This window comes from Onychostoma macrolepis, chromosome 15 (assembly GCF_012432095.1).
Source record: "Onychostoma macrolepis isolate SWU-2019 chromosome 15, ASM1243209v1, whole genome shotgun sequence".
NCBI classification, from domain to species: Eukaryota; Metazoa; Chordata; class Actinopteri; order Cypriniformes; family Cyprinidae; genus Onychostoma; species Onychostoma macrolepis.
Genome location: NC_081169.1, coordinates 28,578,396 through 28,594,898, shown reverse-complemented (window position 1 = coordinate 28,594,898; position 16,503 = coordinate 28,578,396). Strand labels below are relative to the sequence as shown.

The 16,503-nt window shown below is 33.7% G+C and overlaps 1 protein-coding gene across 8 annotated transcripts in view; it reads left to right on the top strand.

Annotated features, from left to right (window-relative positions):
- The window catches only part of gria4a (glutamate receptor, ionotropic, AMPA 4a), an 88,324-nt gene that overhangs the window by 69,512 nt on the left and 2,309 nt on the right, over positions 1-16,503 (top strand). For 3 of the 8 annotated variants that reach the window (XM_058799779.1, XM_058799778.1, XM_058799776.1), the window contains 4 exons: positions 578-776; positions 5,491-5,738; positions 11,753-11,867; positions 15,685-15,822. In XM_058799779.1, coding sequence (XP_058655762.1) covers positions 578-776; positions 5,491-5,738; positions 11,753-11,867; positions 15,685-15,822 — 700 coding nt within the window. Of the gene's footprint in view, positions 1-577; positions 777-5,490; positions 5,739-11,752; positions 11,868-12,804; positions 12,920-15,684; positions 15,942-16,503 lie in introns of those variants that run through there. The other 5 variants (XM_058799777.1, XM_058799782.1, XM_058799780.1 and 2 more) reach the window with 5 other exon arrangements.

Below are 16,503 nucleotides of genomic sequence, written 5' to 3'. Positions count from 1 at the left end.
ATCAGATTTGGAGAAATGTAGCATTGCATGACTTGCTCAGCAATGGATGCTCTGCAGTGAATGGGTGCCGTCAGAATGAGAAGCATTATTATGGATTATGGACTCATATTTTGGCTAGAAGCATTGGTTTAAAGTTAAAAACGTCTTAATGATGGATTTGTTTCTTACAAGCATGCAGCTTTTCACTTCACAAGATGTTAACTGATGGACTGGAGTTGTGTGGATTACTTTAATTGTCTCCAGACAAGGTCTGTAATATGTCAGTCTTCTGCAAAGTTGCAAAACCTGTGTTCAGTGCTTTGTGCATGCATTTTTAGGTCTGATTAATGGAAGAACGCTCTAAATAAATGAGCACTGGTGCAATCAGTCTCTGTACTTGTCATAAATTGATGATTGTTTGTCAAAAAAAAGGAAACAGCAGTTTACAGATGAGCTATTTCATGCTGCTTAATGTGAACATTTGTCTTCAGAATAAACCAGATGTAATCAGATGGAGGCATGACAATGTGAATGTATGTCTTGTGATTTTTAACATAGAGTTTCATTTTTACACCGTGTGTCTCTGTGTGTCTCTCAGGTCTCTGTCTGGTCGTATAGTTGGAGGCGTTTGGTGGTTCTTCACTCTCATCATCATTTCCTCCTACACGGCAAACCTGGCTGCTTTCCTCACCGTGGAGAGAATGGTGTCGCCCATCGAGAGCGCAGAAGACCTCGCCAAACAGACAGAAATCGCCTACGGGACTCTTGATTCCGGTTCCACCAAAGAGTTCTTCAGGGTGAGAGAATAATATTAATGGTTATAATAAAACAGAAAATCACACCGAACCAAAAGAAAATGCATTTAGATTGGTGAGTTACCATCTGGTAGTAGAATTGTGCTGGTGGAGATCTATAAAATTATATCTAAAATAAATAAATAAATAATATATATTACGTTTTTAATGAAATATTTTTATTCAGCAAAGACACATTAAATTGATCAAAAGTGGCAGTAAAAACATTTATAATGTTACAAAAGAGTTCTATTTCAAATAAATGCTTTTCTTTTGAACTTTCTATTCACTAAAGAATCCTGAAAAATAAAATGTATCACAGTTTCCACAAAAATATTTGGCAGCGCAGCTGTTCAACATTGATAATAATCAGAAATGTTTCTTGAGCAGCAAATCAGCATATTAGAATGATTTCTGAAGATCAATTGAAAATTGAGTAATGGTGCTGAAAATTCAGCTTTGCATCACAGAAATAAATTACAGTTTAACATATATTCACATAGAAAACAGTTATTTTAAATTGTAAAAATATTTCACAAATTATTACTGTTTTTTATCAAATAAATGCAGCCTTGATGAGCAAAAGAGACTTCTCTCAAAAAAAAAAAAAAAAAAAAAGTAATTATTCCAAACTTTGAAACTTCAGTTTATATATATATACTGTAAATATATATTGATCATAACAGCTACTCCAAATTCATTCTTTTTCTTCACTGCATGGGTCTGGATATTGTGTTTTGTAGTTTAAGGCATCCAGAGACAGACAGACAGGCCAGGCTGACACGCACATTACAGTTCAGTCATCACAGTAATAGGTCAGAAACTGAATCAGACACCAAAGAGTATAAGAGCCAAACCTGCACTCACATCTACATAGAGAGCCTGTCTGCAGTCAGGAGAGGAGCTAAAAAAGCAATTTACTCAGAGAGCAAAGACAAAGCGATAGAGGGAGAAAGACAGATAGCTGGAGAGAGAGAGAGAGACGGGTAATATGAGAGAGAATCGGCGTGAGCTGAATGAATGGGCTGTTCATTAATTAGCTGAGCAGCGCCGCATGCGTCTCACTCGGTATCTGTCTCCCTGTTGTCATACACAGATGGTGTGATGCTACACTCCTACATGGGAAAACATTCATTTTCTCTTTTTCACTGTCATTTGGGTTCCACCGACCTGTCTCACTTTCTCCGCCATATTTTCTCATTCAATCTGCACTCTCCCTCTCCTCATTGTCTCTTCCAACCTGTCTCAAGCTCTTTGAGCCCATCTCACTCTCTTCACCATATTTTCTCAATCTAGTCAAAGTCAAGTCAAATTTATTTCACAGTGCGCATAGTTTTTAAAGCAGCTTTACAGAAAATCATGATGTCAATGTTTATAGTAGCAAAATGTATATAGGAATAAATAAAAAAAAAAAATGTTTTTGAAAGAAGTCTCTTCTGCTCACAAAGGCTGCTTTTATTTGATCAAAAATACAGTAAAAACTGTAAAAATGTGAAATATTTTTTACAATTTCACATAAGTGTTTTCTATGTGAATATATGTTAAAATGTAATTTATTTCTGTGATCAAAGCTGTATTTTCAGCATCATTACTCCAGTCTTCAGTGTCACATGATCTTCAGAAATCATTCTAATATGTTGATTTGCTGCAGTCATTTCTGATTATTATCAATGTTGAAAACAGTTTTGCCATTTAATATTTTTGTGGAAACCGTGATCCCATTCAAAAGTTGAGGTATGTAAGACTTATTTTTTGTAAAGAAATGTATACTTGAATTCAGCAAGTATGCATGAAATTGATTAAAAGTGACAATATAAAGACAGTTATAATGTTACAGACGATTTTGATTTCAAATAAATGTTGTTCCTTTGAACTTTCTATAAATTAAATCAGTATATTAGAATGATTTCTGAAGATCATATGACACTGAAGACTGGAGTAATGATGCTGAAAATACAGCTTTGATCACAGCAATAAATTACATTTTACATTACATTCAAATCGAAAAACAGTTATTTTAAATTGCAATAATATTTCACAATATTACTGCTTTTACTGCATTTTTGATCAAATAAATGCAGCCTTGATGAGCAGAATTTCAAAAACATTAAAAATTCCAAACGATTAACTTTATAATATGCAGATAAATGTGAAAATACATGCAACACAGTATGCGATAATACAGTTTACGTTTTTGCAACAATATAAAATCTAATCTGTCTCACTCTGTAATCCCATCACAATAACCGTGGCATCTGTTTCACCGCCTCAGCAGAGCGTTGCTGATACACTGGCGAGAAACATTTGATCAGTTACCCAGGGAATAAGTAAATGTCAGGCGTCCCATTGTGTTTGGACTAACGCGTGAGTTTGTTTGTCATTTGTTGTGGGGCGTTTGTGTCTGAGCACAGGTTTGTCGAGGGTGTTGTTTATTCATCGGCGTGTGTGATGTTTTATTTTGGAGTGTTACGGCTCAACGGCGCTCCAGACTGGACGTGACGAACATTATAATGGGCCGGCTGTCCGTCACGCTCCGCTGCTTTCCTCTCACATACTGCAGCTTAAGACTAAGCCTGTGTGTAAAAGAGGCGCAAATGATCAAGTACAAGACACACTGGGACACCAGCATGTCAAATGTAATATCTCACAGGACAAACACACACATTTCAGCCATATTAGACCCATCCGTCTTTTTTACAGCAAAGTGTAGTGCACACTTCAGAGCTGACTACACAGTGCTGGAGCATAGGATCTGTTATAGTTTGGCAAATGACATTTCAGCAACCACAAAATTGATGAACTGTTTAGAAAGGATACATTTAATTGATCAAAAGTGACAGTAAAGGCATTTATAATGTTACAGAGTGTTTCTATTTCAAATAAAGGCTCTTCTTTTGAACTTTCTATTCATCAAAGAATATCGAAAAATAAAATGCATCACGGTTTTGACAAAAATATGAAGCAGCCCAACTGTTTTCAACATTGATAATAATCAGAGATGTTTCTTAAGCAGCAGATCAGCATATTAGAATGATTTCTGAAGATCATGTGACACTGAAGACTGCAGTAATGATACTGAAAATTCAGCTGCGCATCACAGAAATAAATTACATTTCAGCACATATTCACATAGAAAACAGTTATTTTGAATTGTAATAATATTTTACAATATTTATTTGTTTTTGATTAAATAAATGCAGCCTTGGTGGGCAGAAGAGAATATATGTATTCTCTGATTATAAAATAATTGATCAGATCAATAATCGCATGTACATATATCAACACAATGAGCAGGAAAATGTAAAGTTCAGGATGATAAAAGATGCCTTCCCTCTGCGTAAGACAAGGTTATTATAGTAAACTAAAACTAAAACCATTAAAAAAATTGGTTATTGAAATAAAATAAACATGAAAAATGATTTTATTTTATTTTATTTTATTGCAGCTATTTGCCAAGGCAGCATTTCTTATTTTTAACTAAAACTAAATGTACTAAAAGTAAAATATAAAAATGAATAAAAAACTGTATGGGCATATTAAAAAAATAAATAAATAAATAAAGCTTTAATTAAAATTAAAGTGAAAACTGAAAGTATTAATATTTCTTATATAAACAAAAATATTTCATATTAATATCAAAATATTTCAAATATTAACAACTATAATAGTATATCAATGATATGGAAATAATACTGGACTATGAGGTTTATTTTGAGACTGACTGGCTGTATATGATCTCTTACTTACTGTTTTCTTTAAATCATTTTTAGGATAGCTGACATTTGTCTTACAAGGAGTGGTTGTGCAAAATGATCAATAAGAGGTCTTTTTAAAAAGCTGAACCTCACACACAGACACAATTACTAAAGCATATAGTATGAAATATTGACATCTACAGTTTTAGTTTTTTGCATCACTATCTAAACACTAAATATTTATTGATGTGAATCTAATTTTAGTACTGCTGTCAAACGATTAATCGCATCCAAAATAAAGTTTTTGTTTACATAATATGTGTGTGCGTACTGTGTATATTTATTGCGTATATATAAATAGACACACATGCATGTATATATTTAAAGAAAATGTTATGTTTTATATATTATAAATATTTCTAGATATAATATATATTTTATGAATATAAATATATAAATTTAAATAGATGTAAATATTTTCTAAATATATACTGTGTGTGTCTTTATACTAGTGCTGTCAAACGATTAATCGCATCTAAAATAAAAGTATTTGTTTACAGAATATATGTGTGAGTTCTGTGTATATTTATTATGTATATATAAATACACACACATGCATATATATATATATTTAAGAAAATTGTTATGTTTATATATATATTATATATTTATATATAATATAAATATGAATATAAATATATACATGTAAATACACAAAAATATTTTCTAAATATATACTGTATGTGTGTGTATTTATATATACATAATAAATATACACAGTACACTCACATATATTATGTAAACAAAAACTTTTATTTTGGAATGCGATTAATCGCGATTAATCGTTTGACAGCACTAATTTATATACAAAATAAATATACACAGTACACATACATATATTATGTAAACCAAAACTTTTATTTTGGATGCGATTAATCATTTGACAGCACTAAATTTTAGCATAGCGTTCAGGACTGACAGCGTCCCAGTGTTCACTGCATGTCTTTCGCTGCTCCCTCTAGAGGTCAAAGATTGCGGTGTACGAAAAAATGTGGAGTTACATGAAGTCGGCCGAGCCCACGGTCTTCACCAAGACGACGGCCGAGGGCGTGGCTCGCGTGCGCAAGTCCAAAGGGAAATACGCCTTCCTGCTGGAGTCCACCATGAATGAGTACACGGAGCAGCGCAAACCCTGCGACACCATGAAGGTCGGAGGGAATCTGGACTCCAAGGGCTACGGGGTGGCCACGCCCAAAGGATCGCAGCTAAGGTGGGTGGAGTATTATAACAACCGACCAATCACAGCGCTGTTATAGTATTCCACCCACCCTGCTGTGCTTCTCTCTCTGTTTCTGTCTTTCTATCTTTTCTCCTGCCTGTTCTGTCTTTCTCTCAGTTTCCACACTCGGTACTCTCTGTGATGCAGTGATGTCTTTGTGGTCACATATACAGTTGCCGTTTTTAGCTTTATTGGGCTTTTATGTCTCATTGACTTTCTATGGGATTACATTATATATATATATATATATATATATATATATATATATATATATATATATATATATATATATATATGTATATATAGTAAAGGGCTCATATCATGAGAAATGAAATAGGCTTTTCATTGACAGGCTATAACATCATTGAGAAACTATTATAGAGTTTTTATGTTAAATTAGTTTTTAACTTTATGTTTTGCATTTTCATTTTCATTTTAGTTAAAGTTTAAGTTTTGTTTTTTAGTAGTTTTTCCCCCTCCCAAATATGTCAATATGGCTTTTATTCATTTTAGTAATGCTTTACAATAAGGTCTCATTTGTTAACAATAGTTAATACGTGAACAAGAAATGAGCAATATATTTTTACAGCGTTTATTAACCTTTATTAATGTTAGTTAATAAAAACATTCATGTTTTTGTTATTTCTTAGTACATTAACTAATGCTAGCGGATATAACTTGATTTTAATAATGTATTTAACAAATGTTGAACTTAACATTAACTTAGATTAATAAATGCTATATAAGTATCATTCATGTCAACCATTAACTACAGTTAACTAACTATTAACAAAAAATGAAACATTTTAGTTACTTTGTTACATCAAGTTAAACTAAATTAAATTTAGAATTGTTGTCCGGGCAACTATCTGAAAAAAAAAAAAAAAAAAAAGTATATATCATTGTATTTCAGTTAACATTTTTTAATGTAACAATTTTTTTACGATTTTAGTTTTAGTTTACTTTAATGAATATTGTAGAAATGAAAAATAACAGAATTAAATCATTAAACAATAAATTGAATTTAAGTGAATAAGGAAAAAAATGGAACAGTAAAAGAACAATTTATTCCTTAAAATAATCAATTTGAACTATTTACAAATAATATTTTAAAATATGCACACATTCACTCTTATTATGCATACTATGTTGAATATGCAAAATATTTCTTGTCTCATCACACTTATGTTCTGAATTACATGCATCATATAAATGATTCAGCCTATATTTTCAATATAAAACAGTGAAATAGTTGAGTTTATATATCTAGTTTATTGAAATTACTGTCAGTTGTTTAACATTTCTATTATAAAACCTTAAGACTTTTTTTCTCAGAATTGAAAGTTAATTGCGAGATGTAAACTCAGAAATCGAAAAATTCAGAATTGCAAGATGTACACTTACAATTGCTTTAAAGTTTAAGTTATGACTGTTTTTGCTTTAAAGGCAGGGTAGGTGATCTGGTTCAAAAACATTTTTTGTTATGCTGGTTGAAAGTCTCTTCACATCCCGATAGAAATCACTAAGTTAAGTGGTCTAAATGTATTTATATGCATTTATATCGCCTGTGGAAGGTGTAGGACCATAAAATGTTCGTCCAATCAAAATGTTCGGTCCGAGCATTACGATAGGCTGTCCTGCCTGCCTGTCAAAATATGTATTTGCACACCTCTGCGCACCCTGTTTGCGCAGACATCAGCGCGTTCCAGCGAGAGTGAAAGGCACTATTATAATAATACTATCACTAGCGTTTCCAAAATTGCCTACCATAACTTTAAAGAGAATATTAATTTAAAAAATATATATGACATGATATGACCTCTTTAAACACAAGGACAAAACCTAATAAAAAGGTTTACTCTTTTGCTCAGAAAGTGGTAAAGTTTTATGAAACTTCTGAAAGACAAAAGCTCCTGTATCCCACAAGATATCAGCGTTTGAGCTCGCAGACAGTGCTGTGTGTGTCTGTGTGTTTAATTTTGTTGTTCCTCCACAGAAGCGGCGCTCAGGTAAACGCATGTCTCACGTTGCTCATTTCTTCTCATCAAGCCTGTATCCTGTCTCACATCTTCATTCTCAAGTATTATTTCTCATCTCTTTCACTGTTCCTGCATAAAACTATCAGCATGTTTTACACCACACCATCTTCTGGATGTAAAAGTGTCTTACAATTTCTAAAGACAACATGAAGTTAATATTTACTGCCAAACATAAATGTCCTTTTATTGTTATTATTACAATTTAAAATAAGTGTTTTCTGTGTGAATATATTGTAAAATGTAATTTATTTCTGTGTTTTCAGCATCATTACTCCAGTCTTCAGTGTCACATGATCTTCAGAAATCATGCTAATATGCTGATTTGCTGCTCACTAGTCCCTTGGAAGATGAACGTGTTGCAAATGTTAATTCATGTTGTCTTTAAACACAAATAATAATTGCTAGAAATGTGTTGTTATGACGTATGTGAGCTGAAATGAGTATCAATGAGCGTTCTGATCTGAGGTCAGTTTTTGACCTGTGTGGAGATTCAGTTCTGCCTGAGAGGATTTTACTGACTGTCTGAGCGTGGATTACACAAAGGGCAAAACAGAGAGTACTTGATCATTTTGATTTTGATGGTCTCCTTGTGTTGCTATCAGCCGGTTTAGCAAACTAATCTGAGCACCGTGAACTCTGACCCTGACCGTTTAGCCTCTCCAGAACTGCTATAAACATGCTGCTAGCGTTTACAGTTTCTGACTTGCCAATAGACAGAATCTCCTTCTGCTGAAAATTTGCTAAAAATGTACTCACCCTCAGGCCATCGAAGATGTAGATGAGTTTGTTTCTTCATCAGATTTGGAGAAATGTAGCATTGCATCAGTGTCTCAGCAATGGATGCTCTGCAGTGAATGGGTGCCGTCAGAATGAGAGTCCAAACATAATCCACACCACTCCAGTCCATCAGTTAACATCTTCAGTTGACAAAAGCTGAAACAAATCCATCATTACGACATTTTTAACTTAAAACCTTAAAATATCCATAATAGTCCATAACTATCGCTTCCTCCAGTGAAAAAGGCATCTTGTCTGAATCAGGAGAGAAATCTGCACAAATCAAGCACCGTTTACAATCCAAAACAGCTCTTAACAAATATGTGAGTGGATTTTGATGTGAGAGACAACAGGAGATGGAATTTTTCACTGGGGGAAGCGTTATTATGGATTATGGACTATTATGGATATTTTGGCCAGAAGTGACGGTTTTAAGTTAAAAATGTCTTATGATGGATTTGTTTCTTACAAACATGTTAACTGATGGACTGGAGCGGTGTGGATTATTGTGATGTTTTTATCAGCTGTTTGGACTCTCATTCTGACGGCACCCATTCACTGCAGAGCATACATTTGCTGAGTAAATGATGTAATGCTATAATTCTCCAAATCCGACCCCATGAAGAAACAAATTGCACAGTTCCCACAGATGAGATGTTGGAGAGGTTTAAGATGAAAGACACTGCACAGTTTGAGTCTCCACACAGGTCTGAAAAACAAAACAATGGATGTGAATACAGGCGCGCTGCATAGTATATACTGCATTTAGCCTGTTGTATTTGAATAGCATATGAAGCATGCAGTATGTACAATGCAAAACATTTTGTCTTCATATGATAACATCCAAAAGAACAATTAACTAAAACATCCTTATTGCTAAAAACATCCTTATTAACTAAAAACATTATGTTGCACTAATGAAAGTCATTTGTGAGCTCACTGCAAAAAAATAATTTTCTTTATATAAAAAATTAAGTGAGTTTATGATTAAAACAAGAAACAATTATCCGTCAGCAGGGGAAAAAGTTAACTTATTTAAAAGAAAAAACAAGATTATTTTCTTATACCCCACAGGCCAGAGACAGATCATTTTGTCATCTTGTTTTAAGCAAAAAAATAACTTCATTTTAATAATTTTTTCAGAAAACAAGACTTAATATGTTAAGTAAATTTCCTATTGAAGTAAATATAAGAATTTTTTTATATATATTTATCATTGCAAACAAGACAAAAAAAAAATACTAAGTAAGAAAATCATGTTTTGCAGTGCAGGTAAAAGTAACTTATTAAAAGTCAGCATGAAACCATAATTGACGCTATTTACTTTCTGAATACACTATCCAGTCTATTTCATGAGCTTATCGGTTCACTATGAATCAAATCAAGTCCCGCTCTACATTTTTTCTTGTTTTGCAAATCATAAATATGTCACATTGTGGTAGTAAAATTGGTGACAATTGCCTTTTTCACTGTGCAGCATAAAGTGTTTCATATCATCATCAATATTTTTCATTTCTTCATCAAATGTGACATGCTTGTGGAAACACTGAGGATGTTTCTCTCGCATCTGTTTCTCTCTCTCATTTATTCCCTCTGATGTCAGTAAGAGTCTCCAGGTTTCTGAAATCATCCAACTGAACATCTTAATTTGCTTCATTCTACATTTACTTCGAAATATGTGTCAGTTTTGATATGCAGGAACACAAATGGTTGGCCGCTGTTCAATTTTCTTCAATGAAAAACAGCAGATAAAATGCATTGCAAGGTCACAATTGTGAGACAGCCCATATAAGAAAAACATCCAATTTCAGTTTCACATTTTGCTGAAAATTACAGTGTTCATAGAAACCTCAAGTTCAATTCCTGTGGGACATTCTGTAAGACCAGATGCGATGAGATATTCCATGAATCAATAAAATATCACATCAAATATCACAGCCAATCAGAGGATGGTATGGGCAGCGCTATTTCTGCAAGTGTGCTGTACTAGCAATGACGCTATTAATTTATAAATTTTAAACCATTTTAACATTATCTTTTTCGTAGAATACACTTGTGTGTTCACATCAAGTTAACAGTTTGAATGTTCTTGTTTTCAGGATCCGAGGTAGATTTTCAATTGTCGTTTGACTGTTAGCAAAATAATAATTGAACTCACATTAGAGACTTTTAAGATTAAATAAAGCACATAATAATTACCTGAGATTATCATCGCCATAGTTTGGAGGTTGTTTCTAAAATCCCCTGTCGCTTGTCGCGCATTGCGTCGCGTTTGGTCGCGTCTGGGCGGAGCTTGAAAAGGTGGGCGAGGCTTAACGACGGTCTATTCTGCGTACAAACACAAACATAAAATCTGTAAAGTTCACACAAAATGATATTCGAACTCACAGTCGAGACTTTTTATTTAATCAATACCTGAGATTATCATTGTCGTAGTTTGTAGGTTGTTTTTCCAGCCAATCCACCGAATTTAGTCGCGCATCGCGCCGCGTGTGGGCGGAGCTTGAAATAATGAGCGGGGCGTAGCTAATTATACATTATCCATCCAAATAGCCACACATGATTAGACACTTTTAAATAAAACACATAACCATTACCCGAGATTATCATGGTCATAGATTGTAGCTTGCCTTGTTATGGTCAGCAGCCGCGGCGTCGCGGAAATAGAAAGCATTTAATCCCCTGTTGCTCGTCGCGTATCGCGTCGCGTCTGGGCGGAGCTTGAAACAGTGGGCGGAGCTTCGCGACAAAAAATGCTGTTTTTAAATAGGCTACTTTAAAATAATAATGCTGACTTACAAGAGAGCATTGTTTTAAAGCAGCAGCACACTGTATCGCTTATAGATAAAACAAAATGATAATCCCAGAAATAAATAGCAGATGAATTGAGAGAAATGTTGTTAAATTGACATTATATTCAATAGTGGAAAATACTGATTAGTTTAATGCAATAAGTATCTCACTTATATTCTATTATTTTACTCACAATACTACACTACTGTTTGAAAGATAGATGGAATAAAGTGACAGTGAAAGAGAGAGAGAGAAACATCCCATAATAGTCCTCATTAACAACAGCTGCCTTCCACGAGCCTCTCTTATGTTCTCTCTTGTTTTCTGTTTGTTTTGTGTCGTCTAACCCGGGCTGCGTGCGGCCCGCACTCATGTGATGTTTATGGTTTGTTGAAGAAATGCCGTAAACCTGGCCGTGTTAAAGCTGAATGAGCAGGGGCTGTTGGACAAATTGAAAAATAAATGGTGGTACGACAAGGGCGAATGTGGCAGCGGGGGCGGGGACTCGAAGGTTAGCCACCAATGACACGCAGAGGAGTGGTAAAAAAAGACGACAATGTGATGCAACAGAGACATCTGCCCTGACACGAAGGCCCTCGCCGGCCAGTAACGAGAGAGAAATATGGCAAAGGAGAAACACACTGGAAATGAAAGCAATTACTGTCAAAACAGAAATATTTGCTAGAAGATTTGTGGTTTTCAGAAAATGAGGGCTGTAACTGCACAGAAATGATATTGATTTGAATCAAAAATTTAATTGAAAATTTTTTATTGAACAAGCTGATTAATAACATTAATTTCAGAAAAATTGATCAACATGTAAAATAAATATAATAATAATAATAAATCAAGTTAGATAAAAGTTTTAAAAAAGCTAAATTGGAAAAACATTGTACAAAATAAATATACACACAGCATATATATATATATATATATCAAATATTAAATATATATAAAAATTGTAAAAAAAAAAAAAAGAAAAAAAAGTAGCCAATAAAATTAATGCACGTGCATAACATGTATATATACTGTATATATATAACATTAATTTCACAAAACCTGATGATCAAAATTCAATTTATCAATCTAATTTCATTTGACTTTTTTAATTCACTAATATTTTGAATGTGGGCCCGTCTGCACACACCATCTGCGCTCTGGGCTGTTTGCGATGAGCCAATAGTTCTGCATTAGCAGTAATTGTTTGTGTTTTGATAATGAAATCAGGGCAGTATGTGTCTGTTGCCTGAAGCGATGGAGCGAGATCCCATCCATACGTCTGTGGCTCAGCCTCACACACACACACACACGTATGAGCTCACACACGTGTACTCGATGGGACCTCGGCTTCATCACTTCCTGTGCTGCTGTGTGCCAAGATGTATTGCAATCTAATAACATAAAATAACATGGCCTATGATGTTATTTATGTTATTCTCTCTGAGAAGAACGCCGGTAAACCTGGCGGTGTTGAAACTGAGTGAAGCAGGAGTGCTAGACAAACTCAAAAATAAATGGTGGTACGATAAGGGCGAGTGCGGACCCAAGGACTCGGGAAGTAAGGTCAGTTTCCGGACGGAAAACCGCAAGCAAACCTGAAAACCGCAGCTCTGAAAAACACAAACACTCTCATGAAATCAATGTGATGTGTTTTCAGAAAGAAAAAGATGACGACAGTCTTAAAATGTCGCTGTCATCATCATCATACAGATTTTTTAAGATTATCTTAACTCAGGAAAAATCAGAGTTGTTGAGAAACAGAGTTGCGACACTCCCATAGGCTTCCATAGGAACTATAACTATATTCCATAGGAACTTTATCCATAGGAAGCAAATGGAGCAGCCAGTAGTTCCAAACAACCATAGTTCCAGCATTGAAGCCCATTCATTTCAGTGCTTCTCAAGCACACTCGCTGCTAAATTGAAGAAATTACTGCATTTTCAGACATTGTAATGCATTAGTTGACCTCTCAGAAATCTAATATTTTACGAAGCGTATTATTGTTAATGTTTATCGTTAGATAATAGACAGTTAAACTATAATTGCAGTTAGATAACGTGAGAAACACCTTAATAGTGACCAGATGCTAGTTGTAATATTTTTAAGTTTTTAGTCTTTCTGCAATCTTTCTCTCCCTGTAGGAGGTTGAATGAGTTTCAGTAAAGACTAACCATTCAAGAAAAACACTGAATGCAATTGTTTGCCTAAACATTATTTAAAACCTTTTTATTGGGCTAAATGCCATATTTGTTGTATGCTTGCGTGAATATCATAAAATAACATTTGAGTAATTAACTTTAAATCATTAAATCATAAACTCGAAACCTATAAAAATTGAGTGTTTGATCATGTCTAAATACACATTCAAATGCATTTAACCCTAAATACTACACTAATTGAAATATAAATACTAAGCATTATTAGAAAATGGTATCTTTTAAATGGTCATTCAGGGATCATTACTGCACACATTATTTAACTAAATAGAACTGAACTATATATTACAATTATTTAGTTGATTAAACGTTACACTTAAGTTCACATCTGACTAACAATGAGCAGCCTATGAGAACATATTAATGCTGTGTCTTTATCACTCCCCAGAATACTGTGATTGTGAAGCATAGTCAGAGTAGTAATCAATACACAGTCAATGCATATTATGTGTTAATAATTACTCGAAATTGCAGCAAATATAGTGAAACTGCTGTCTATCCCGATTTAAACCATTCAAACATATTGACAACGCGGAGTTGTCTGGAACTATTCAGAGCTCCATGAAAGCCTGTCGCAACTCTGTTTCTCAACGGCTCTGAGAAAAATAAAGTAGAACCCTTAGAATGCAACATTGTGACATCACAATACAAGAATGCTGCACCATGATGTCATGATTACAGTAAGACACTTTCATGACTTCATAATAGTGTTCTTTTTTTTTTGTAGAATGCAGCTTTGTTACAGTGTAATAGATGAGTTAATTAAAATGGAGAGAATATTGCACTATTAGAAAGAATACAGCGCCATAATATCCACTTGTTCACTCAATTAACTTCAGGGGTAGTTGGTAGAAACACATTATGGCTGTAGAACATTTCATAAAGCGATTTCATGCCATTTTAGACAGAGCCAGATTGTATTAAATGATGTTTTAAAAATATTATAAATAATTTTAAAGTAAACCATTATTTTATTTTATTTTTTAAATATTTAAAATAATTATTTTAATCATTTAAATAATAATTAAATAATTTAGTTTAATTAAATACTTTCCCCACTTTTATAGATTTTTTTTTTTTAATGTATTTTAAACATTTTTATAGAATTATACAAAAAAATAAGATTATAAACCATACAAAATACGGTAATTTAGTATGTTTTTTTCCTCTCCAAATTCTGATTAAGGTCAACAGAATTGATGGTTGTAAAATATTTCATATAGCTATTATAGAGAGCAAAATTGTACAAAATGTAGACTTTTTATTATTATAAATCATTTTCAAGTAAACAATTATTCGTATATTTTTATATATTTAAATAATTAATTATTTTAAATTATTATAATTTAAATAAAAATAAAATACAGTAATTTAGTAAGTTACGAGGGCCTTTTTGAATGCTGATCCAGATCAACAACAACAACAAAAAGAATTATTATTTAAATAATAATTTAAAAGTATGTTTAAATTGCATGGATCAAAATGGAAAAAATGTATTTAATTTTAAATTATTATTTAAATAATGAATAATTTTTTGATACTTTAATTAATTATACAAATTATTATGTACATAACAATTAAATAATTTACATTAGTGAAATATTTTCACAGTTTGATATATTCATTTGTTTCACTAAAATAAGTATAAAAATAAATATAAGACTACATACCGTTTCATTTTTTTTAAACACGAGAAATATTTAATTATTATTTTAATGAACTATTATTTAGATAATTAAATAATTTTCTGTAAATACATATTTTTCCTAGTTTGATACATTAATTTATTCATTTAAATGCATTTTAAACATATTTATAGAAGTGTAAAAAATAAAACTATACAAAATACTTGGCAAACTAAGCTAAACTACCAAAAACTATTATAATTTCATTTAAATCGTAGCTCTTCTGTTCATGTTTGAAATCTAAATGACACTGGATTTCATTCTGTCTGTAACAGAACAACGTAATGCTGTTAAATCCATGGCACCAGTAATTCAAGCTGATTGTATCATATTATGAACTGTAATTGAATATCTGTCATGTGTAAACGTGCCGCTTCCCGCCTCTCTAACGCTCTCTTTTCTTCCTCGAATCCCTCTCACCTCCAGGACAAGAGCTCGCAGGCGCTGAGCCTGAGCAACGTGGCGGGAGTTTTCTACATCCTGGTGGGCGGCCTGGGTCTGGCCATGCTGGTGGCCCTGGTCGAGTTTTGCTATAAGTCCCGCGCCGAGGCCAAGAAACTGAAGGTGGAATCGGCCGAACTGAATTTTAGCCCCGCTGCCAGCCCAACGCACAGTGTGCAGAACTTAGCCACTTATAGAGAGGGATACAACGTGTACGGCTCTGACGCAGTAAAGATATAGGGGTAGGACAGAAAGCCTGCTTGAGGTCGCAGGGGTCGGCCTGAGCCTCGTCTGTCATATAGCTGCAGCAGACGTCCGTCCGCTAATGTTGTGACAGCTTCCCATCCCTCCGTTTACTTACGTTCCTTCTTGGTTTGTTCACTTCTGAAAGAGACCCCTTCATTTCTGTCGCCTGTCGTTCTTTTCTTTGTTTTTTCGTATGGCATCTGCCTTGACTAGAACGTGTTGGGATTGCATTGGTATGGTCTTCCTGGCTGCAGTCGCTGGTGTTTTTGCACTGTTGGCTTTCTGTTTCAGACACCTGCATTAAAACAAACAGCACAAGATGACAAACACACACACACACACTCATGGACAAAGCTGCCATATTGCATTAGGAGCTCAAATTAGTAGCAAACCAAACATCTTAGTATGCAACCTTCAAACACTTTATAAAGGAATGCTGCTCATTTTTTTGTTATTTAGAGATGTGAGCTCTCTGCTATAGACCGGCGGTTCTCAACTGGCTCGTTTTGATGGACAAAAGCAATGCTAAATGCAAATAATAGCGTGCAAATAACCACA